Genomic DNA, 25,419 nt, shown 5'->3' with positions numbered 1-25,419 from the left:
AGTATTTCAACCACCAGCTCTATTTGAGAATCAGTCATCATATCTAATATTGAAAATGTTTCCTGTGCAAAGTAATTATGTTGTTTTTAATAGAGAGTTTTCTCAAGAAAGGTATTTTCTCCAGTGCCAGCATTCCACTTACTGTGCTTTCACTGAGATTCATTTAAGAGAGTGGTTTCTCATTCGAGGTGCAGTAAAAACATGGTGATGGGTGGCAGCAGAGTCCTCCGCCTTAGAAGATGATTGCTGGGAGCATATCCTGGACCCCGGAGCTCGGTTGCTATGGTAACTCTGCAGCTCTGCCAAGGCTGTTCCTCACTGTGGGAGGAAAGAAGCTCCCCTGCCAGCAGCTACGTGGGATCCTGGCAGCTGGAGGGAGTACTGTGAAATGGTGCGCTGCTTCCCCAGATGGGAGTTCTGAGAGCCTTCTTTAAAATCCAACAGCAACTCGGGACCTCGGAAGAGTGAGGGCAGTTAGGATCCAGCCCATTGTGGTGCAAAATGTGCCTGATGAGATGCTTGAAGTTTCTTACTTTGAGTAAAAGTTTTGCAGAAGATCAGGACTGAAATGGAAAGATTCTAGCCTGACCCGGCAGTAATGGAGCTTTAGAGGAATTTGTGCTTATCCGTAGGGGTAATATAATCCTGAGGGATTTAAGGGACAGCATTTAAATAGAAAGTAAAAGAAACGTTTCCATTTAATTTGGAGATCTTGGAGCTTCCCTGGTGGTGCAGTGGTTAAGAATCCACCTGCCAATGCAGGGGACACAAGTTCGAGCCCTGGTCTGGGAAGATCCCACATGCAGTGGAGCAGCTAAGCCCGTGCACCACAACTACTGAGCCTGAGCTCTAGAGTCCACGAGCCACAACTACTGATCCCTCGAGCCACAACTACTGAAGCCCACGCGCCTAGAGTCCGTGCTCCGCAACAAGGGAAGCCACCGCAATGAGAGGCCCACGCACCGCAACAAAGAGCAGCCCCTGCTTGCCGCAACTAGAGAAAGCCCGCGCGCAGCAACGAAGACCCAACGCAGCCAAAAATAAATAAAATAAATAAATTTATTTTAAAAAAAAGGTCATCATAATTTGGAGATCTTAAACTCATTTAGAAATGCCTATTAACTCAGGCTTGTCCATTTGGGTTTTCTCAGTATTGAAATTTATCTCATGTTCTTCTAAATTTAAAAAGCGGTATTCGATTAAAGCTATACTTAATGCTATAGAATACAACACGAATATATAGTGTCCCCTCTCACCGCACATATATAGTCTAAGTAACTAAGCTTGCTTGCATGGAGGCTAGTATTGGTCCAGCTAAACCACAGTAGAGAAAACATGGAATAAGCAGAAAGTGACTCTGAATTAGTAACAAAATTAGAAGTCCTTGATGGCAGTTTGGTGACCATCAGTGGGCTTACCACTTCGTTTGCTCCTGAGCCATTCTCATTCTGATTTTATCTTTAGTCTGTTAAAAGCTTTAAGTGTAGGATCAGCAAAGGTAATTCCTATCTATGAATTTGGTGTTTGGACTCTTCCCCTGTATGTTTGACTCCTACTCTTAAGGGTTTTGTTGGATACTTTCATCTGGTTTTGACACCTCAGTGTCTGCAGTAGAAAGTCCTCACTCTTCGATTCTTGAAAAATAGAGAGGAAATCACAAAGGACTGGGATTTGAGATCATGGGGCTGTTTGGGGCACTTGCCAAAGTTAGGAGTAACTCTTCTTTGGGTTGCTACCAATTTTAGTTTTTCTCTTTATTTTTAAATGATCAGTAAGATGAAAATTTTACAACATGGAGAGACAGAGACTAGTCCAAAGATTTTTCTGCTACCCTGTTCATCTCCACTCGAAACTGTGTTCAGTGACATTCAGATACTACACACACTGGTCTCCCCCATCTGCCAGGGAGATTTCTTCCTATCACGTGAAGTGTCAAGCTGTTCTAACCTTTTCTACTTCCCCACATTGTGTGTGTGTTGAGTGTGTTATGTGTGTCGGGGGCAGAAAGTTCAGGAAATGATTCTTCCTATGCAAGCAAGAGCTATGGAAGTGGGGAGGTGTTCAGACTTCTTTTTAACCTCTCCTGGGACAGACGAGATGATCCATGATTGTCTTAAGAAAGTTAGTTCAATGATCAATAGTAAAATAGCAGACTAGCCCACCATCTGAATGTAAAGTTACTTCACACAGGAACTTTGCAGTCACTGCGTGTTTCAGATATTGCTATAAACATATATGCATTATCGATAAAACACACTAGAGACTGTCATACAGAGTGAAGTAAGTCAGAAAGAGAAAAAGAAATATCATAGATTAACGCTTATATGTGGAATCTAGAAAAATGGTACAGACGAACCGGTTTGCAAGGCAGAAATGGAGACACAGATGTAGAGAACAAACGTATGGACGCCGAGGGGGGAAAGTGGTGGTGGGGGGGTTGGTGGTGGGATGAACTGGGAGATTGGGATTGACATGTAGACACTAATATATATAAAATAGATAACTAATAAGAACCTGCAAAAAAAAATAAATAATAGCCATATTTTTTTCAGGGAAACACACACACAGATCTTTCCATGACTTAATTAAGTACCATACCTAACAATCCATTTTCCAGTAGCATTTGTTATTTGTTTCTGAAGAAAGAAAAAGTCAATTACATGGAGAGAGAGCTTGAGAAGTTTCAGCATTATAAAAGAAAATTTGATCAAAAATTTGCAAAAGGAGAGAAGTAGGAGGAAATCTTTGGAATAGGATATGTGTGGGGAAGCAGTGGTGGACAGAGGTGGACAGAGGTAAAACAGATCACACAGGCGTTCCTCTTAGTTGTCAGCCCTCTAATCTAAACGTTCCTTTCCCACCAGTGTCTGGCAAATAGTATCTCATCAGTATTTTTTTTTTTTTTTTTTTTGCGGTACGCGGGCCTCTCACGGTTGTGGCCTCTCCTGCTGCGGAGCACAGGCTCCGGACGCGCAGGCTCAGCGGCCATGGCTCACGGGCCCAGCCGCTCCGCGGCATGTGGGATCTTCCCGGACCGGGGCACGAACCCGCGTCCCCTGCATTGGCAGGCGGACTCTCAACCACTGCGCCACCAGGGAAGCCCTCATCAGTATTTCTTATTGCAAAACATATATACTCAAACATTTCTAGTTAATCCCTTAGAAGAAGATACCTAACAGCTGACTGACTAGAAAATTCTGATCCTTATTTTGAATATTAACAACCAAGGTTATCTGATGTTTCAGACTAGTTTAAAGCCATCTTTTGAAAATGAAGGACTAAAATGATGAAACTTCAAAAAGCAAAAGTAATTACTGTGGTCAATTTTTGGAAACCATATTACAACACAGTAATACTTAATATTAATAATTATTAATATTAATAATATTAATAATAGTTACAATTACATCCAATGATGGTAGATGTAACACTTACTGAGTAGTGACTCTGAGTCATGCACTATTTTATTTTTTTATTACTTTTGATTGGAGTCGAGTTGATTTACAATGTTGTGTTAGTTTTGGGTGTACAACAAAGTGAGTCAGTTATACATACACATATATCCAGTCTTTTTAGATTCTGTTCCCATATAGGTCACTACAGAGTATTGAATGGAGTCCCGTGTGCTCTACAGCAGGTCCTTAGTAGTTATCTCTTTTATACATAGTAGTGTGTCTATGTCAATCCCAGTCTCCCAGTTTATCCCTCCCACCACCCTTTCCCCCTTGGTAACCATAAGTTTGTTTTCCACATCTGTGACTCTATTTCTTTGTAAATAGGTTCATTTGTACCATTTTTTAAGATTCCACAAATAAGCAATGTCATATGATATTTGTCTTTCTCTGTCTGACTTCCTTCGCTCAGTATGACGATGTCTAGGTCCATCCATGTCGCTGCAAATGACATTATTTTTTATGGCTGAGTAATATTCCATTGTATATATGTACCACATCTTCTTTATCCAGTCATGCACTGTTTTCTGTATTAACTCATTTAATGCTCACAAGAACATTTGAGGGAAAGCTTTACTGTCACCTTTTTACAAATGATGAATTCAAAAGAATAAACTTGCCCCAAAACACACAGTGGTGGAGTCAAGATTCTAACCCTTTCCGGGTCTCCCTTTTCTACTCTGACAGTATCTTACTGAGTTGGGAAGGAAGGACTTCTCTGGCTTGGGGGTAGAAGAGGAAGCCCTCAGCAGAAGTAATCATTCTCCTGTCTGTGGAGCATGGGGTTATCATTAAGAAACTTGATTTTTATACCTTCCAGGACACTCTAGGACTTGATTTACATGGTTGACCTGATGTCATCTATAAATGCAAATATGTTTTCCATAATGCTTAAGTTTGGAAAAAAGTTCAATTAGATTAATAAAAATATGAATTTCTAACTTTTTTTCTGTTGGACTTTTGCAGGGTGTTTTGAGTGCTGTATTAAATGCCTGGGAGGCATTCCTTACGCCTCTCTGATTGCCACCATCCTGCTCTACGCTGGAGTTGCCCTATTCTGCGGCTGTGGTCATGAAGCTCTTTCTGGAACTGTTAACATCCTGCAAACCTACTTTGAGATGGCCAGAACTGCGGGAGATACGCTGGACGTCTTTACCATGTAGGTCATTCTGGTATCGCCTGTTATTTTGAGAATGTATGTGCACATTGCTGTGTGTTGAATAAATAGGGATCTAGAGTTAAGTGAGGCAGTGTTATATAGAAGAAAAAGTACTCTTAGGGTATATACGTGAGTCAAAAGGACACTGACCCTTACCATGAAAACAGGAAGGTACACAGCAGAAGATCAGAGGCCAACTTAATCTGGACTTAATTTGTGTTTTAATTTGCCTGTAAAGTTTTATCCAACATTCACTTACCATTAAGTGGAATACTTGCATTTCTCTTGCTCTTCTAATTTGAGCAGAGGCTGTTCTAGCAGAATAGAACAGAATATAGAATCAGAGCCAGGTATAAGTGTATACTCTGCTGCTGATTCTAGGAAAATCACCCAAACTCTGTGGCTACTCCCAACTTTTAAAAAATTTTAACTCAACCATAGGTGTGATATCATCATTATTTCCTGCCTCCTAGAAATGATGTGACTACCTAAGTGAACATTTTGAAAGGGTCTTATTGACTTCTGTAAAATGATAAACATAAGAAATATTGAGCACCTTTTTACAAGCACCAATTATGCTTAAAATGTACATTTTACCCATAAATGTAAACTCCTGAGATCACTATACTATGGTGATGTTAATATTTTTTTAAAAAACATAACTCAAACATAGTCTGGAAGTAGAAGAGAGTTTAGTGTTCAAGTTTCAGTCCCATATTGCCTAAGTTTCCAAAGAGCAAAATTTTAAGGTTGAATTACAGAGGAATTTTTTTTCCAAATAAATTCCCAATTCGGGTCATTTGTTCAGTGATTTCTTGCCCACAAAAAGAAAATAAATTATTTACTCACTTTATTTTATAATCTCAGCTGATAGTAAACTTTCTATTGTATTGTGTATTGCCCGTACAACTTCTTAAATCTGTTTCATGCTCTGGATGCTATGTGATTATAATGTTTTTCACGTTGCTTTATTTTGTTATTCTCAATAAATTCAACACTTCTTAATTTATACATACTTCTTTCTGGCATAAGGTGCTTCTAGAGTTACAAACCGGGACGGTCGTATGGCTGGTTAGGATGACGGTGCTTTTTGCTCTTACCACTTCCGCGAAAAGAGATTAATCACACTTCTTATTCAACCGGGGCAATTCCTTCTGACAGGGTAAACTATAAGCTAAGACCCTAATCTAAGACAACCCTTGGTCACCCTGGACACCATTCTAGATGGAGGATAGCTTTTCTCCAACTCCAGTATCAGAAGATACATCATATTCCTAAATTTTTTAAATAATCCATCAGCTGCAGTCAGATTGCCTTGAACACAGTATTGCTCATAAACTGTATTTGTTATTTTATTCATTAATGTTGCTGAGTTCCATGAAAAATGAAAATGAGATGTGAAAAGAGATGCACGTTTCTATCAAGTAATAGAGCAAGAATTCCCTCCTTGAGGGCTGGAGGGCACGTCCCCATGGACATAGAGATAGCAAAATTTTTAGGAAAAAGCAAGTTGAAAAAATTTATGTTTATCTAAAATATGTTGGCACTTAAAATTTGAGCGATATTGGTTGTAAAATAAGAAATATAACAAACGAAGTGTATCACACACACACACACAGTGATTAAGAAGAGGTGGACGTTGATTAGCCACTCAGATAAGAAGTTAAATTATTTAAACATAGTCCCTAACTTGGAAGCATCAGTTTATTTCATCCATGTCACTGATAAATGGAAATGAAGAATTAATAGCAAATTTGAAAAATCATGAAAAAAAAAGAGATGAAGGAATTATATCACTTATATTTCCCAATGTAACTTTATTTTACAAATCAGTTCCAAAAATTTAACGTTATTCATTAAATGAAATTTTTTTAAACCCATAGTAGACAGTTTACCAATTTCCATTGAATCAGGTAGGTAGCACGAATTGATCCTTAAGAGTTTATGAATGATAGTCATCATTTGGAATATAATTAAACTGTCTGAAAATGCTTTGGATTATTGAAGGTTAGTTTGCAAAGAGCCTGAAGACAATGATTGCATGGATATATTTTAATGTGATTATACTGACATTTTCTTTTCAGTTTTATCTCAGCCTACACTGGACAAAATATGTTTTCACTGTGCATTATTTTAAGCTACCACAGATGTCCTTAAAATCTACAGATTCTCTACATTTAGGCTACATCCAAATTGCTACCTTTAGTTATAGAAGTTTATAAGAAATCATACACCTAATAACTGGCATGAGATGATTGTATAAATCGATCAGAAACCAACTGTCAGGATGTTTATTTAACATTTAGACAACCAGCCTTAATAGATCACAGACCTCAACTACAGCTCTGAAGGGTAGTACATGTGGGAGTTCAGCAGAAAAATCAGAGATCATATACTTAATTTGGAACTTCTACCTTTGGTCTCTTATATTGGGAGTTAAATGTGAAATCAGTAATGCATCTTTGGCATGGGAAACATACCATTTTCACTGGAATGAAAGCAAGTGCTCAAATTATCTCTCTTTTCATATTTCAAATAACTAAAATTCCTTATCCTAGACCCCATGGAGCTACCAAATGAATTAAGACTCCCTGTCGGCAAACGGTTCGTGAAAACACAGAGGGAAGGTGTGTACAGATAACTACCGGGTCTGATGAGTACCAAGCGGTACCTTCCAGTCACGTAGCAGTTGAGAGGAAGGTAGCGTTTACGCTATGGGGGCTGCCTTACAGGGCTGTTAGCAGACTCCATACAGTGAGGGGCAAAGGGGAAGTAAAATCAGGACTTGGGACGCAGAAGTGAGTGAGAGACGCGATTGCAGGCAATACAGCTTCCTTGAAAATAAGCTAAGCTTGGAGAAGAATGTGTAAGAGAATGATTCTGAAGAAAAGACTTGTTGGCCAACTTTAGTAATTTACAGGGTCTGTGTCTTGCCTCCGTAGTTCTCAGGCTTGATTCAGCCAAATTAAGCACTCCTACCTCATATACTTATAAAGGAAAAGAAACCTGTTCTCTGGGTGTGTGAACGAAGAGATAAAACGAATTGCCTAAACCCCCGTCTTCCACCCAAGGTCCTCAGGACTCCCTTCTTTGTCTCAGCTTCTCTCTCTGTCTCTCCACTGCATCTCTCCTCATAAATACATACACACACCTGTCTCCACGTGGTCAATGTCCACGTCTACAGGAGGACATAGGAAGGGCAAACACACTAGAATATGCCTGCTCCATTTCATTCATCATCTTTCCAGCATGTAAAACTTACTTCTCTTAAATACGTTTGCAAATAATCTCTGTTCTCCTGTGATCTATATTTTAGACATAGAATTCTAACACCAAGAGCCCTGCCCCAGAGCAGGTGAACTGAAGTGTAGCATCTTCAGCTGATGTCACCCACTAAAGCGTTTTGTCGTATTCCATTTGAGATATAGGGATCTCCAAAGAGGGAGAAAAGAGTGAATTTCGCAAATATTTTGTGACCTGCTGGTGTGTTTTTAAGTATCACTCAGTCCCTCTTCATCTCCTTGGATTCCCAGAGCTTTTTATCCCCTAATCTGTTAGTGTAGTCCCTCAAGTCCGTGGTCATTGTTGGCTCCAAATTGTTGTGACAGTGAGTGTGTAACTTAACCTGCTGCCCCCATTAGGGGATATTCCTACACTCAACTACACCTCTGTTAGCTTGGTATAGCCATGGGCCCCCTAACTCTGCACACGGCTCAATGCTCCGCTGCTTCGTGCAATGTGATGAGGAGATCTGCTTTCTGATTTGTGGTTCACTTTCTCCTCTGAGACCCCCTTGCCAGGGTGACATTATTGTGTCCTTAGATTTCACTTGATGAGTGACCAGGATGTAGGATAGGTATTTTACTTCCGCAAAGCAGATTCACATGGAACAATGAAATACGGAAACTGTTCAGAAATTTAGATATCGAACAATCCAAACCATGAATTTTTCTAAGTGACTTGGCTTCTTGAATAACTCCCCTGAGGACAGAGCAAGAGACAGCCTTATTCACACACCAAAAAACCCTATAATTTATGAGACAGGGATTGGATTTTGGTTTCGACAAAATATAGTGAGAATCCAGGATCTGGGGAGGCTTGATTTTCAGGGTAAATTTATTTTATTTTCAAAGTTTTATGACTGTGATCCGAGGTCAGTGCATCAAAAACTGAGTTTAGGGCTTCCCTGGTGGCGCAGTGGTTGAGAGTCCACCTGCCGATGCAGGGGATACGGGTTCGTGCCCCGGTCTGGGAAGATCCCACGTGCCGCGGAGCGGCTGGGCCCATGAGCCATGGCCGCTGAGCCTGCGCGTCCGGAGCCTGTGCTCCGCAACGGGAGAGGCCAGAACAGTGAGAGGCCCGCGTACCGCAAAAAAAAAAAAACCTGAGTTTACTAGATAGTGAATTCTTTGATAGTTAATGCACACATAAAAACTCTTCCCTGTTTGCCTGAAACAAAAGCAGGCAGTAAGCTCAGTTAAAATATCATTGACACATTGGTTTTGCTCTCAGCTATCTTCATGTGCATGTAAATCTCTAAGGCTACTTGTAGTTCATGTTTACACCCTGGAATGAATGAAATGGAAAACCGTTATCAAAATTGGAGTGGATGGGAACAAGAAGGGAAAAGAAAACAGGAATTCATGGCAAGGCAACACCAGCTCCACAGGTTGAAAGAGATCACAGCAGTGTGCCAGCTATCTGTTCTGACCTGGGTGTTGACAATCACACCAGATTGCTGAACTCTTCTTACTTATAAAACGTTTGAAGATGAGACAAAGTGACATGAGATTATTGATTTGTCTTGGAGAGTCAGAAGTAATCTCAGTTCTAGCTAGAACTTAGGTTAAAAAAACATACTGAATTTCTAACTACTGATACAATAAACAGTAAGCATCTCCTTAGGCAATATTTCAGCCAGGCTAGTAGTCCTCAAATGAATGTTTTTTTAAAGCCCACTAATATGAAACAACAGCAACAAACCCAAATACATAACCATGAAGGATTTAGATAGACAACGTAGTGTGGTGCGTAAGAGCACTGGTTCTGAGGCCACACTCCCTGGTTTGTTTCCTGTGGTCTCTGGCCCTTTCTACCCATCTTACCGTGGGCAAGTTAAGGAACCTGTCTGCCTTAGTCCCTCATCAGTAAAAGGGACTTACTAACGCTGCCTTCTTCTTAAAATTGTTATAAGATAAAATGAGTTGCCATTTTGAAACAATGATAGCAGGACTGGCACATCATAAGCACTGTAGGACTGTTGATGAATGTGATGGGATGAAAATGGTGATGATCTTGATGATGGTGTCTTCCCTGAAGCTGTATCACAGTTTTAATGCCCAGTGTCCTGCTTTCTAAAGTCTGTTTGTCCCTGGACACACCCTACTTACGATAACACTCTTACTGACTCACTCTTTGACTAAAGTAGGTGAGCACCTGTAGTGTCCGACTGGATTAGAATTCAGAGATCTAAGTTCTGTTCTCTTTTCTAAAACCTAGGAAGACGGCAACTCTAGAAAAAATATTTACAAATATGAACATGATGATTTCATTCTATGAATATGTGAAGGGCTATCAAGGAAAAGGAAATTTGCTTTGTTCTTTGTGGTTCAGAGAGAGAGATTTGGGTGAAGGGATTTCAATTTATAGGGAAAGAGTTTTTGTCTCAGAATACAGACCATTTCTACAATGTTCTTGTTTTCAAATATTCAGATTTTTTTAGGTCAATCTTTTGTCTGGTTTGTTTTTTAATGAATTCATTTACTCAGCGAAAAATACAGGGTTATACTATGTGCCAATCACTGTGCTAATCTTTAGGGATACAAAGTAAAACAAGACAAATCATTTTTCCTCTCATACTGACATAGGAAAGATATGTCAGCAAAGTGCCATCCACATTAGACTCAGCAGATTATGAATCAGGTAGTGGTAGTTACTACTTGAGCTGATTTCTAGGATGCATCAGGTTAATGAAGTAGAGGCAGTTGAGGAGCTACAGTAATTAATACTACATGGCATTGGCACAGACATACATATAAGTACTTGTGAAGTACTTATATGTACTTATAAGTACATATAAAAGTATGTTCCTACTCTAGTTTTTACCAAAATTTTTTCAGGTGGATTTAAAGTTAAAATTTAAGAGTAAACTAATTTGTGAAAGCTAGAAGAAAATACAGATTTAAGATTTTACTTATTATGGGGCAAGAAGTATATAAGCAATATAAGAAATCACAAGGGAAAAAATATATAGATTTGACATAATATAAATTAAATTTTACTCATTAAAGTATTATAAAAAATTAAAAGGTGTGCAAAAACTGAGCAATACATTTACCACTTATATAACAAGATTTCCTAATTTTAATAAACAGAATAAATTCAACAAAAAGATACATATTCTAGTAAAAAAATTGGCAAAATATAAAAACATATTTCTTAAAGAATACAGATGATTAATAGCTTGTAAACATATGTTCATCCACACTACTAAACCAAGAAAATTAATTAAAATGATAATATCATTGCTTTTTAACTATTAATTTATTAGAAAAATTGAATGGTAACACTCAGTATTGGGAAACAGAGAATAAGCCCTCTTACTGATCATCAGTGCATCTTTATATTGGCACAAACTTTCTGGACACCATTTTCACAATACATGCCTTAAAAATTTCTAGGAATTTATGCCAGGGAAACAACCTACACCGCCCAAAGATTTATCTTAAATGATGTTTGTAATAGTGATGCATAGCTTCCTATTACTGCTGTAACAAATTACAACAAACTTAGTGCATGAGAAAAACACATTTATTAATTTTTTACAGTTCTGGAGGTCAGAGGTCTGAAATGGGTCTTACTGGGCTTATTGAAATGGGGTCAGATCAAGGTGCTGGCAGGACTGCACTCCATCTGGAGGCTCTAGGGGAGAATCCATATTTTTACTTGGTGCAGCTTCCAGGAGCCACCTGCATTCCTTGGCTCATGGGCACCTTCCTTCTTCAAAGCCAGCAGTGGAGCATCTTCAGACTTCTCTCTGAATCTAACCCTGACTTTGCTACACCTCTCTTTCACTAATTATTAGGACCCTGTGATTATATAACACAGGATAATCTCTGAATATCAAAATCATTAATTTAATCACATTTACCAAGTCCCATTCAACAAGATAGCATATTCATAGGTTCTGGAGGTTACAGGCAGACATCTTTGGGAGCGGCATTATCATTCCTACCACTGGACAAAAGTAGAGAAGTGGTAAAACATGTCAAACCTTCAAATAATAGACTGTGCCATTATCTTTAAAAAATATCTTGATAAAACTGTGTAATAGTATCATGTCATTCATGTAAAAACATTGGGAGAATAAATAGTGAATAGTCTGTTTTTCCAGTTTTATTTTCATTTTTTTCTACAATGAATATAGATTGCTTTTAAAATCAGTAAAACAGTGGTTTCCAGAAACATTGTCAAATTTGAAAGTTTGCATTTAGAAAGGAGGTTAAGTGCTTTCATTTTTTCCTTTAGAAGTAAGATAATATGGATTATTACTTTGCGAAGCAAAAGTAGTACAGTGAAGGTAAGACTTCTTACGATTCTCTGCTATTTGATCCTACAGTGGACACATAATCAGTGACTTCATTACCAGAGGGTTTTTATTACTGCATTTTGTTGACGTATCCTTGACAGGAAGCTCATCTTTACAGAGAATAAGAGTTTAATTTTCCCGATATCATATTTGAAATTCTTTGTTAAATTCATATATTGCATGTTTACAAGAAAGAGTACTTTTTGTGATAAAACAGAGGGATTCAAGCCAATAAGATAATGACAAGTATATTATAATTTAAATATTTTGATGATTTCATTTTGAAATCCATTTTGGAATGTAACATTAGAAAATGTCCATCCTCAGATTGTTGGAAGAAAAACTTTATGTAAGAGTTTTTGAATGTCAAGAAATTAACATTCAGCTTCAAGAAAGTATAGCTTGTGGCAGGCTGAAATAATGACCCCCAAAGATATCCAGAACCTAGTCCCTGGAATCTGAGATTTCCTTTATATGCAAGAGATTTTGAAGTTGTGATTAAGAATCTTGAAGTGCGGTGATCCTCCTGGATTATCCAGCTGAGCCCTAAATCCAAACACAAGTAATCCTTATAAGAAGGCAGTAGAGAAATATTTGTCCAGAGAAGAAGGCATTGTAACTACAGAAACAAGGCACTATTTACTGGCTTCACTAGGCAAGGGATGCAGCTGCGGCTCTAGAAGCTGAAAAGTATTAGGACGCTCTGCCCTAGAGTCTCTGGAAGAAGCGAGGCTCTGCCTACGCCTCGATTTCAGCCCAGTGAAAGTGATTTCAAACTTCTGACCTCCAGAACTGTAAGGAAATAAATGTGTGTCAAGCCGCCAAGTTTGTGGTAATCTCTTAGAGAGACCATAGGAAATTAATCAACAGCTACACCTCTTTACACCAGTACTTAACTACCAGGTATTCTTACACAGTGTTTGAGCTAAATTTCAGAAAGATAAAAGCAAAGGGTTTGTGCTTGCTGTGCAATTGTCATCAATAATTTGCAGTTATACTTCTAGTGTAAATAACCAGATGATGTACACATGAACTTTAATTGAATTAAACATGAATTTGGAAGGAGTAGCGTCAGCAAGGTGGTGATAGGAAGTCCCAGTGCTTGTTCCCACAGAGAAACACCAATTTATCAGTGATATACAGACCGAAATAGTTTTATTCCTTTTATTAAGAAGTTGCAGTACCCCAGACAAACACAAAGCCAAGAACAGTCATGTTGAATTGGGTAAGACAGCCAATTTCACTTTACCTGCATCAGTCCCTAACCCCAAGCCAGGGCCAGGTGAGAATGCCCTGGATCGTGACTTCTCCTTTGGGGGGAAAGAGAAGAGTGGAGCATTCATCCAACGTTCTAGCTTTTCTGAGGGCTGCCCAAGGAACTGGTTTCTGTTTTGCCTCGCTCAGAGCGCTGACAGAGCAGGTGTCTAACTCAGGGCACTGATGGGGACCTGGCATACTTTGGATGCTGGTTGGCCACTGAGAACAAGAGAGATCAGGGCAGCTTGCTACTGTAGAACCAGAACTTGTAGTGTTGCAGGCACAAAAGAAGCAAGATTATGAGATCCTGAAAAAGATACCAGTAAGCCTCTCTAGTTGAGAAAATTGCACTCACAGGCCTTTAGAAGTCACATTCCCCCAAAAAATTTTTAGAGGCCCGCATGATGTCTAGGCAGGTTGATTAGTGAGGGTCTTCTTCTGTACAAAGCCAGTTCCTTAAAGACTGGCAGAGGTAGCTGCTTTTTCAAATGCATGAACCCCAACACTAAGTTATAAGACACATGAAGAAACAGGGAAACACGACCAGAACAAAGGAACAAAATTAATCTCCAGAACCCAATTGTAAGGAAATAGAGCTGTATGAATTACCTGACAAAGAATTTTAAAAATTGTCATAACGATTTTTAAGAATTTTTAAAAATTGGGAGATTGAATAAATGAACTGAAAAATTCACTAAAGGGGTTCAAAATCAGGTTGATAAAGCAGAAGAAAAAATCAGCAAGTTCAAAGACAGGTCATTTGAAATTATCCAGTCAGAGGAACAAAAAGAAAAAAGAATGGAAAAGAGTGAAGCAAGCCAAACGGACTTTGAGACACCATCAGGTGGACCAATGTATACATTATGGGAGTCTCACAGAAGAAGAGAGAAAGGGCAAAAAACTTACTTAAAGTAATAACAACAGAAAACTTCCCAAATCTGGGTAAGGAAATGAACATCTAGATTTAAGAACCTCTGTAGACTCTAACTCATACAAATTGAAACAAATCCACACCAAGGCATATGATAATCAAATTGTCAAATGTGAAAGAATTTTGAAAGCAGCAAGAGAACTTGTCCCCTACAAGAGAAACTCCATAAAACTCTCAACGGATTTTTTGGCAGAAACCTTGTGGGGCAAAGGGAGTAGGATGATGTATTCAAATTGCTGAAAGAAGGAAATTGCCAGCCAAGAATAAATACTATATCTGCCAAAACTGTCCTTCAAATATGAAGGTGAAATGAAGAATTTCCCAGATAAAAATAAGTGGAGGGAATTTATCACCACTAGACTTGCCTTGCAAGAAATGCCAAAGGGAGTCCTTCAAGTTGAAATGAAAGGATTTTAAATAGCAACACAAAAGTCTGTGAAAGTATAACGCTCACTGGTAAAGGTAAATATATATACAAATACAGAATACTGTTAATACTGTAATAGTGGCGCATAAATCACTTTAAGTTCTCGCATAGAAGTTAAAAGACAAAAGTATAAGAAAAAATCTATAAAATATGTTAATGGGTTCATAATATAACATGATGTGATTCGTGACATCAATAACAAAGTGTGTGTGAGAGAGAAGCAAAAGTTTCAAGTACGCGTATATGATTGAATTTATCAGTTTAAAATAGATGGTTAACTATGTTTCATGTAAGCCCCATGGTAAAAACCACAAAGAGGGCTTCCCTGGTGGCACAGTGGTTGAGAGTCCGCCTGCCGATGCAGGGGACGCGGGTTCGTGCCCCGGTCCGGGAAGATCCCACATGCCGCGGAGTGGCTGGGCCCGTGAGCCATGGCCGCTGAGCCTGCGCGTCCGGAGCCTGTGCTCCGCAACGGGAGAGGCCACAACAGTGAGAGGCCCGCGTACCGCAAAAAAAAAACCCAAAAAAAACCACAAAGAAAATACCTGTAGAAGATATACAAACGAAAATAAGAAAGAAGTAAAAGCATGTCACTACAACAAAAATCAATGTGTCTTTCAGGGATGTTTTACAGTTTCATTCATGTACCTTTTGAGCATTTCTTAGTAAGGGAATGGTGGATGGTGCAGGGGAAGAGGAAGAAACTTACAAGCGTGAAAAACCCTTGTCAACAGACACTAGAAGTGGCAGAACAAAGTGTACACACATTAGACGTATAAAGCGAAAATGTTTTAAAATCCAACCTCCATTATGAACATAAAAACTCCATAGCTTTCCTTCCAAAGGAACCCTGAGCACGTGGGCGTCAATTGCTGCAGGTCAGCCATGAAGAGCTGTTGAACTAAACCACTTCATCTTTTCTTCCCAGGATTGACATCTTCAAGTATGTGATCTATGGCGTTGCAGCTGCATTCTTTGTGTACGGCATTCTGCTGATGGTGGAAGGTTTCTTCACGACTGGGGCCATCAAGGATCTCTACGGGGATTTCAAAATCACCACATGTGGCAGATGCGTGAGTGCATGGGTACGTTACCTGTCTTTGCTCAGGTGTTAATGTGGCTTTATCTCAGGAGCACACAGGTGTTTGTGTTCATCTGCCAAGAACTGGAGGGTTGTTTTTGTTTTTTTTTTAACACAGTAACATTCCCTGCTCTGGTGGCTATTTTAATTCTTAATAGTATTTTCAAAATAACGATTCCATGTGAAAATTCAGGTTCAGATTCTCAAATCATGTGCAATACAACTCATCTTGCTTCTAGAGGCAGCAAACTGTTGATTGATTTATGATCTATGTTTCCCAAATGGCTCTGGGCTTCCCACACAATATTTAAGATAACAGGAAAATCCATCTGCAACTTATAATAGTGCACGTCTCTCTTCCTTAAATACATGTTACATGTATTTTACTGTAAATCTGGGTGGGAACTATATTATGCAATTTCTGTTTAATATTGACATAAGGTAAGAATTACTCTTATACTAATTTAGATTTTAAATCATTATTGATATGATATTTAACGGTAACTCAAACTTATGGTCTAGAGCTAATGCAATGCAGAAAATGCATGTATATCTATTAAAGAACAAGACTGATGAAAATTAAGAGTAATATGTTAAAATACATTCACATTTTTATGCAGAATAATTTTCATAAAATGAACTTTGGAGCTTCCATCCTTGACCAATGTATTTTTATTATTTCCCAATGTTATATGAGAGTATCTACTTAATTACAGCATATATTTCCTATTAAGTAAGACGTCTGTAATAAGGAATGGTGCAATTTATTTCAGTCTTACAGAAAAGTTCAAAAATACCTGTTAACCACCAACCATTTTTTCCACCAGCTTGTAACAAGTTCTAATATTTTCTCAGTGTCAATAATGATAATAATCTTATAAAATAGTTAGCCTGTGTTGTGGGTATTTGTAGTTGTCGCTGCAATAATTTCTTGTACGACTCTTTTGGGGAACAATGTTTGTTGAATTATCTAATTGTTTAGGATCAGTAATATCAAATTACAGACCCAAAAGAAGTTTAGTTAAAGATCTTGAATTAATTTAATAAGTAAAATATGAATATTCAGTGGGCTAATTTTCAGTGATACCTAAGGGATTTCTCTATAAAGAAGGCACGTTTGATTTTAGATTCACTTATACTCTGCCAATAGACTATGGTGAATTCAGTTAATGATGGACTTTTTCTTATAATTAAGAGGACAGTATCATTATAACACCACTCATATGTCTTAGCAAGTCACGTAACTTCTCCGGATCCCAGTTTACTCTCTTACATCATAAAGACATTAGATCATCTCTAAAGCTCATTCTAGCTCGAAGAGTCCATAATTCTAAAACACTAGTGAAATCATAGAGAAAAGGGGTCTCTTTTACCATTGGGGAGTGCCCTTTTGCCAGGAAGAGTGCAGTTGATTAGGTTGTTTCATTGAGATTGTGAAATTTCTGCATAAGATTGTATGCAGAAGCAAAAAGTCATGGAAGAAAACACCTAGCTATGTGCCGTTACTAATTATCCGCTTGCCATTGACACTTCAAAGCTATCTCAAATAAGAATTTTTAAAGCAAAAACGAGCCACATTTTTTTCTATAATAGTAACAATTGTGTCACCAGTCCCACCCAACAGCCCAGAAGGGTGGCAGCAGCTGCGTGGGTCCCTCCAGAGGCGAGGCAGCAGGGAGTCAGGCCCCCAGAACACCCCACCCACGCCTTTAGCACCCCTCCGCACCCGGGAATGAGCAGAATTGAGGGAGAAGCAGAGCTGCACTCTTGTGTGTCTTGCAAAAGCAGTACTGCAGCGCGCGGGCGAGGCCTTTGAGTCAGGTGCGGGCTTTCCAACATGGCCTCCATGAAGGGGACCAGCCCCTGCAAAAAGGGGACGGGCTGCACTGCCTGGAAGTGCCCTGCACAGTGCACAGCCCTGCAACCCTCTCATGCAGGATTTAGGGCTCCATGGAACCAGAGGAAAAAATAATAATAATGTTTTATCGGAGATTGCCAACAAACACAGGAAAGGATTCTCAACATTATTAATCATTAGAGAAATGCAAATCAAAACCACGATGAGGTATCACCTCACACCAGTCAGAATGTCCATCATCAAAAAATCTACAAACAATAAATGCTGGAGAGGGTGTGGAGAAAAGGGAACCCTCTTGCACTGTTGGTGGGAATGTAAATTGATACAGTCACGATGGAGAACACCATGGAGGTTCCTTAAAAAACTAAAAATAGAACTACCATATGACCCAGCAATCCCACTACTGGTCATATACCCTGAGAAAACCATAATTCAAAAAGATTCATGTACCACAATGTTCATTGCAGCACTATTTACAATAGCCAGGACATGGAAGCAACCTAAGTGTCCATCGACAGATGAATGGATAAAGAAGACGTGGCACATATATACAATGGAATATTACTCAGCCATAAAAAGAAATGAAATTGAGTTATTTGTAGTGAGGTGGATGGACCTAGAGTCTGTCATACAGAGTGAAGTCAGTCAGAAAGAGAAAAAGAAATACCGTATGCTAACACATAAATATGGAATCTAAAAAGAAAAGAAAAAGGTTCTGAAGAACCTAGGGGCAGGACAGGAATAAAGACGCAGATGTAGAGAATGGACTTGAGGACATGGGGAGGGGGAAGGGGAAGCTGTGACAAAGCAAGAGAGTGGCATGGACATATATACACTACCAAACGTAAAATAGATAGCTAGTGGGAAGCAGCCGCATAGCACAGGGAGATCAGCTCGGTGCTTTGTGACCGCCTAGAGGGGTGGGATAGGGAGGGTGGGAGGGAGACGCAAGAGGGAGGGGATATGGGGATATATGTTTATGTATAGGGGATTCACTTTGTTATAAAGCAGAAACTAACACACGATTGTAAAGCAATTATACTCCAATAAAAATGTTTAAAAAAATGTTTTATCGGTCATTCTCTCCTGCTACTTAGTCTTCCTTCCCTATTTCCATTCTGCTGCCTTTTTTCTTTTTCCAGTTTGTAGGTAAATTGTATCTTACAGTCTACTTTTTGTTCTATAAGTTCCTTAGCTTTAAAAATGTCCTTTTGTAGAAAGCTCAGAGATAAACCCACACACATATGGTCACCTTATCTTTGATAAAGGAAGCAAGAATATATGATGGAGAAAAGACAGCCTCTTCAGTAAGTGGTGCTGGGAAAACTGGACAGCTACATGTAAAAGAATGAAATTAGAACACTCCCTAACACCACACACAGAAGTAAAGTCAAAATGGATTAAAGACCTAAATATAAGACCAGACACTATAAAACTCTTAGAGGAAAACATAGGCAGAACACTCTATGACATAAGTCACAGCAAGATCCTTTTTGACCCACCTCCTAGAGAAATGGAAATAAAAACAAAGATAAACAAATGGGACCTAATGAAACTTAAAAGCTTTTGCACAGCAAAGGAAACCATAAACAAGTCGAAAAGACAACCCTCAGAATGGGAGAAAATATTTGAAAATGAAGCAACTGACAAAGGATTAATCTCCAAAATTTACAAGCAGCTCATGCAGCTCAATATCAAAAAAAACAAACAACCCAATCCAAAAATGAGCAGAAGACCTAAATAGTCATTTCTCCAAAGAACATATACAGATTGCCAACAAACACATGAAAAGATGCTCAACATCACTAATCATTAGAGAAATACAAATCAAAACTACAATGAGGGGCTTTCCTGGTGGTGCAGTGGTTGAGAGTCCGCCTGCCAATGCAGGGGACATGGGTTCGTGCCCTGGTCCAGGAAGATCCCACATGCCGCAGAGCGGTTGGGCCCGTGAGCCATGGCCGCTGAGCCTGCGCGTCTGGAGCCTGTGCTGCACAACGGGAGAGGCCACAGCAGTGAGAGGCCTGCGTACTGCAAAAAAAAAAAAAAAAAAAACTACAATGAAGTATCACCTCACACCAGTCAGAATGGCCATCATCAAAAAATCTAAAAACAGGGTTTCCCTGGTGGCGCAGTGGTTGAGCGTCCGCCTGCCGATGCAGGGGACACGGGCTCGTGCCCCAGTCCGGGAAGATCCCACGTGCCGCGGAGCGGCTGGGCCCGTGAGCCATGGCTGCTGAGCCTGCGCGTCCGGAGCCTGTGCTCCACAACGGGAGAGGCCACGACAGTGAGAGGCCCATGTACCGCAAAAAAAAAAAAAAAAAAAAATCTAGAAACAATAAATACTGGAGAGGGTGTGGAGAAAAGGGAAAACCCTCTTGCACTGTTGGTGGGAATGTAATTGATACAGCCACTATGGAGAACAGTATGGAGGTTCCTTAAAAAACTAAAAATAGAACTACCACACGACCCAGCAATCCCACTACTGGGCACATGCCCTGAGAAAACCATAATTCAAAAAGAGTCATGTACCACAATGTTCACTGCAGCTCTATTTACAATAGCCAGGACACGGAAGCAACCGAGGTGTCCATCGACAGATGAATGGATAAAGAAGATATGGCACATATATACAATGGAGTATCAGCCATAAAAAGAAACGAAATTGGGTTATTTGTAGTGAGGTGGATGGACCTAGAGACTGTCATACAGAGTGAAGTAAGTCAGAAAGAGAAAAATAAATACTGTCTGCTAACACATATATATGGAATCTAAGAAAAAACAGAAAAGGTTCTGAAGAACCTAGGGGCAGGACAGAAATAAAGACGCAGACCTAGAGAATGGACTTGAGGACACGGTGGGGGGAAGGGTAAGCTGGGACGAAGTGAGAGAGTGGCGTGGACGTATATACACTGCGAAATGTAAAATAGCCTAGAGGGGTGAGATAGGGAGGGTGGGAGGGAGACGCAAAAGGGAGGGGATATGGGAACATATGTATATGTATAACTGATTAAATTTGTTATAAAAAAATGTCCTTTTTAAGCTGAATATATTAATGAATTTCTATTTGGAATTCTGAGTAATATTAACAGGTGGAATAAATTTTTTTTGGAACAACCGTATTATTGTACGATAAGCTTCCAGAATTAGTACTGAAAGGAACTTATTTTTATCTCCCTGTTTTTCTCTGCTGTATAAAATGTAAAATGGTTACTAGTAACTGATTGTACTCAAAAAATACAACTGTGCACAGATGCAGTTAACTTTAAAGCAGCTTGAGATCACTGAATACAAGACGCTAATCAACATTCGCTTTTCCTAATGAATACTCTTGAAAGCATAACTTGACCTGCATTATGCATTTCTTCTCATGCAGTATCAAGACCACTTCAAGTTCATTTGAAATTTTTAATGCTCTCATTTGAAATCCTTAATGTGAGGCACATAAAACACAACAGCACAGTATTAACCTTTGGGGGGTAAGAACCGTTAACTAGTTTATTAAGATCATGTGAAAAGTTACTAAAATATTTTAAGTAAGAGATTTTATTTAAATTAAATGGTAAATGGCCCTAAGTTGCGTACAAGTCAAACATGTTACTGAATACATTAAACGTGAACTTCAGTTTAAGGAATATAGAAATATTTATTTTCTTTGAATTTCTTCCCCATTAACTTTTTAAACCAAAAAATATATATATTTATTTGGTTGTAACTTGAGAGGCGTTCAGTGGCTCACATTTTGAAACCATGGGATAGTTGTTACACCCCTCACTTTTTTCTTATTTCTAAAAATTTCCCGTTAGTATTATGATAGCAATATGGATCTCAGAATTTATCTATGCTTGTTCTGACACTTCAAATTTTTTTTTTTTTTTTTTTTTTTTGCTGTACGCGGGCCTCTCACTGTTGTGGCCTCTCCCGTTGTGGAGCACAGGCTCTGGACGCGCAGGCCCAGCGGCCATGGCTCACGGGCCCAGCTGCTCTGCGGCATGTGGGATCTTCCCGGACCGGGGCACGAACCCCTGTCCCCTGCATCGGCAGGAGGACTCCCAACCACTGCGCCACCAGGGAAGCCCGACACTTAAGATTTTTAAGCCCAACACTTTTGAAGTAAGAGAGTTCTTAAATGTGCTACTCTCTGTGGAAATTAATACATTTATTTTCCATAAATCCACCTGCTCTAAGTGTTATATAAAGCAGTAAAAATTTTGAAAGTATATGTATTCATTTGCTAGAGCTGCCATAACAAAGTACAACAAACTGAATGGCCAAACAACAGAATTTATTGTCTCATGTTTCTGGAGGCTTGAAGTCCAAGATCATGATGTCAGCAAGGTTGGTTCCTTCTGAGGGCTCTGAGGAAGATCTGTTCCTCTGGCCTCTGGTGGGTTGCTGCTAGTCTTTGGAGATCCAAGCTGATAGAAGCATCACCTCAATCATTGCCTTCATCTTCACCTGGTGTTCTCCCTGTCTACATGTCTGTGCTCATATTTCCCTTTCTAAAGGACACCAGTTACATTGGATTAGGGCTCTCATTTTAAATTTGCTTACCTTTGTAAAAGCCCTATCTCCCGATAAGGTTGCATTCTGAGATGTGGGTGTGAGGAATTCATCATAAGAATTTTGGAGGAACACAGTTCAACTCATAACAATGTACCTTATAACAGCAACAGTATGCCACACACACTGTTTAAAGCAACAAAAATAAGCAGTTACTTTTGTTACCCCCATTTTACAGATGAAGAAGCGTATTCTATTTATAGTCCTTCAGTATCCAAGGGGATTGGTCCCAGGACCCCCATGGATACCAAAGTCCACAGATGCTCAAGTCCCTTTTATAAAAAGGTGTAGTATTTGTATATAACCTACACACATCTTCCCGTATACTTTAAGTCATCTCTAGATTACTTATAATACCTAATACAAAGTAAACTCTGTAATGGACTGTAAATACAATGTAAATGCTGTGAAATAGTTGCTGGTGTGTGGCAAATTCAAGTTTTGCTTTTCGGAACTTTCTGGGATTTTTTTTTTTTTGCGGTACGCGGGCCTCTCACTGCTGTGGCCTCTCCCGTTGCGGAGCACAGGCTCCGGACGTGCAGGCTCAGCGGCCATGGCTCACGGGCCCAGCCGCTCCGTGGCATGTGGGATCTTCCCGGACCGGGGCACGAACCCGTGTCCCCTGCATCGGCAGGCAGACTCTCAACCACTGTGCCACCAGCGAAGGCCTGGGATATTTTTAAAGAATATTTTCCATTTGTCATGGTTAAGTCCAAGGACGTCAAAAAGGAAGGCCAACTGTATTTATTTTAATCCTTCCTAAGGATTATTTTAATCCTTAGCCTCAGGTGTTTATAGATTTTGACTACAGCATATTAGACTAGTGTCCATAAGACATACTCTATAGAACTACCTTTACATGTATTCAGTATGTAATGACTCCTGGCTCATTTTCATAGCTTAAAGTTAAGTTTTAATAATAAATCCAGTATTAATAATAGGAAGTGTTTGTTAGGTGCTTACATATGCTAGTTGCTATGCATGGGACTTTATGAAACACTAGGGCATTTGACCCTCCAAACTATGTGAAGTGGATACCAATATTAGTTACCTTCATTTCACAGATGAGTAATCTGCCAGCAAGAGATGAGTACATAGTGGGCAGTGGAGCCAGATTTGGATTTGAGCATCTGGCACAGAGCCCATGTCACTAAACTCATGGTCAGGATTTGCCTTGTCATTTTATGTTTTATTTGGGCTAACGTCATAGGAGAATTATCTTGTTGTGAGAGTTGTTAGTAATTCACCAGTCACTTTTGTTTTACACTTTGGTGAGATCATTCATTCATGATTGGAAAGTTCCTTCGTTGCAGAGATGTCCTCTTTTTTTTTTTTTTTGCGGTACGCGGGCCTCTCACTGTTGTAGCCTCTCCCGTTGCGGAGCACAGGCTCCGGACGTGCAGACTCAGCGGCCATGGCTCACGGGCCCAGCCGCTCCGCGGCATGTGGGATCTTCCCGGACCTGGGCACGAACCCGTGTCCCCTGCATCGGCAGGCGGACTCTCAACCACTGCGCCACCAGGGAAGCCCAAGATGTCCTCATTTTAACCTTTATCCACAATCATGAATTATCTCCTTTTACAAGACAAAGGTGCTCTGTGGGATATGAAATAACTCAGTCATCGAAGGTACTTTTCTATTTTGATGACTGCCGAGAAAGAGTTCTAAGGTAACTTCCTAAGTAAAGTGTCATCAAGGAACTCTGCATTCTAGTCTGTCTCTAAAATCCGGTATCTTCGAAAGTAAATTAAAAAGATAATAACAGTTTTGATCCAAGACTGCCAAGTTCCTAGAATAAAGCTTAGCTTCTCTCTAGGATATTCCAACTCTAACCTGAAGAAGGCAACATGATTTGTTTCAGATTATAACAATGCACTTTAACACTTTCTCAGTAGGGAAAAAAGGGGAGGTGAGGGGGAACATAAACTGCTTCAGGCCGAGTGGTAATATTTAGAAATAATGTTTCAAAAAGCAGTGCATGTGGAAGATGCCCCGAGGAGCTTGTTTGCCACAGGTATCTGAGGTGGATCTCCTGCATGCACTTACAATTTCAGAACTGGACTGTAAATACAGGACAGTACACCAATCTCAGTGTGACCATCCAGACATTAACTCTGCTGGTACATAAATTATAGCAAAGAAAGAAAACATGGGTCTCATTCTTTTCAGATTTAGGGCATAAAACTTGACAAAAAATTTCAGTTAGCCTTAGAAGATGACATTGACAATATGCGAAAATCTCTTGCAAAAAGTAAATCTTCTAGTGTTAGAATTTTTCATTCAAGAGACTTAAAACTGCTGGAAATAAAAAATTGAAGAAAAAGTTTGAATCATCCTGATTCCTCTCCAGTCACCATAAGTCATGATTGGAATTCTATTCAAATAAAAATAACTTCTCGAAATATTGAGCCAAGGTTTTGTTTACTGTTTGTTTTTGTTCTTTTGATTACTCAAGTCATGAAAAGCCTTTCTTTTTAAAATGTGTATATTCAAGTGGCATTTTTAGACTTCTGTATGTATCAGATCATCCATCAGATCATCCTAGGATATAATTTCATAGCATTTATGACTCCGTATATTTTTAAAATCCTAAAGTATTTTTTCAAAAATAAACTTCTAATTTTACATTAGTTTTAGATTTACAGGAAGATGAAGATGGTACAGAGAGTTTCCATATATATAAAACTCAGTTTTCCCAATTAACACCTTACATTACCGTAGTACATTTGTCACATTTAATGAACCAATATAGAAACACTATTATTAACCAAAGTCCGTGCTTTATTCAGATTTCCTTAGTTTTTACCAAATCAAATGTTCTTTTTCTCTTCTAGTGTCCCACTACGGGGATACAGATACCATACTACAATTTAGTCATTTCTCCTTAGGCTACTCTGATCTGTGACTTTTTCTAAGACTTTCCTTGTTTTTTTTTTTTTTTTTTTTTTTTTTTCCAGTACGCGGGCCTCTCACTGTTGTGGCCTCTCCCGTTGCGGAGCACAGGCTCCGGACGCGCAGGCTCTGTGGCCATGGCTCACGGGCCCAGCCGCTCCGTGGCATGTGGGATCCTCCCGGACCGGGGCACGAACCCGCGTCCCCTGCA

General features: G+C 39.4%; 1 protein-coding gene across 1 annotated transcript in view; it reads left to right on the top strand.

The window, feature by feature from the left end:
- GPM6A (glycoprotein M6A) overlaps window positions 1–25,419 on the top strand; it is a gene marked incomplete at its 3' end in the record, with an annotated part of 123,183 nt that overhangs the window by 85,774 nt on the left and 11,990 nt on the right. The window contains exons 2-3 of the mRNA XM_079726795.1: window positions 4,419–4,611; window positions 15,743–15,899. Coding sequence (XP_079582921.1) covers window positions 4,419–4,611; window positions 15,743–15,899 — 350 coding nt within the window. The remainder of the gene's footprint in view (window positions 1–4,418; window positions 4,612–15,742; window positions 15,900–25,419) is intronic.

Source organism: Hyperoodon ampullatus (assembly GCF_949752795.1).
Source record: "Hyperoodon ampullatus genome assembly, chromosome: 20".
Classification (NCBI taxonomy): domain Eukaryota; kingdom Metazoa; phylum Chordata; class Mammalia; order Artiodactyla; family Ziphiidae; genus Hyperoodon; species Hyperoodon ampullatus.
The sequence above is the reverse complement of the archived record's forward strand: the minus strand, read 5'-3'. Positions and strand labels throughout refer to the sequence as shown.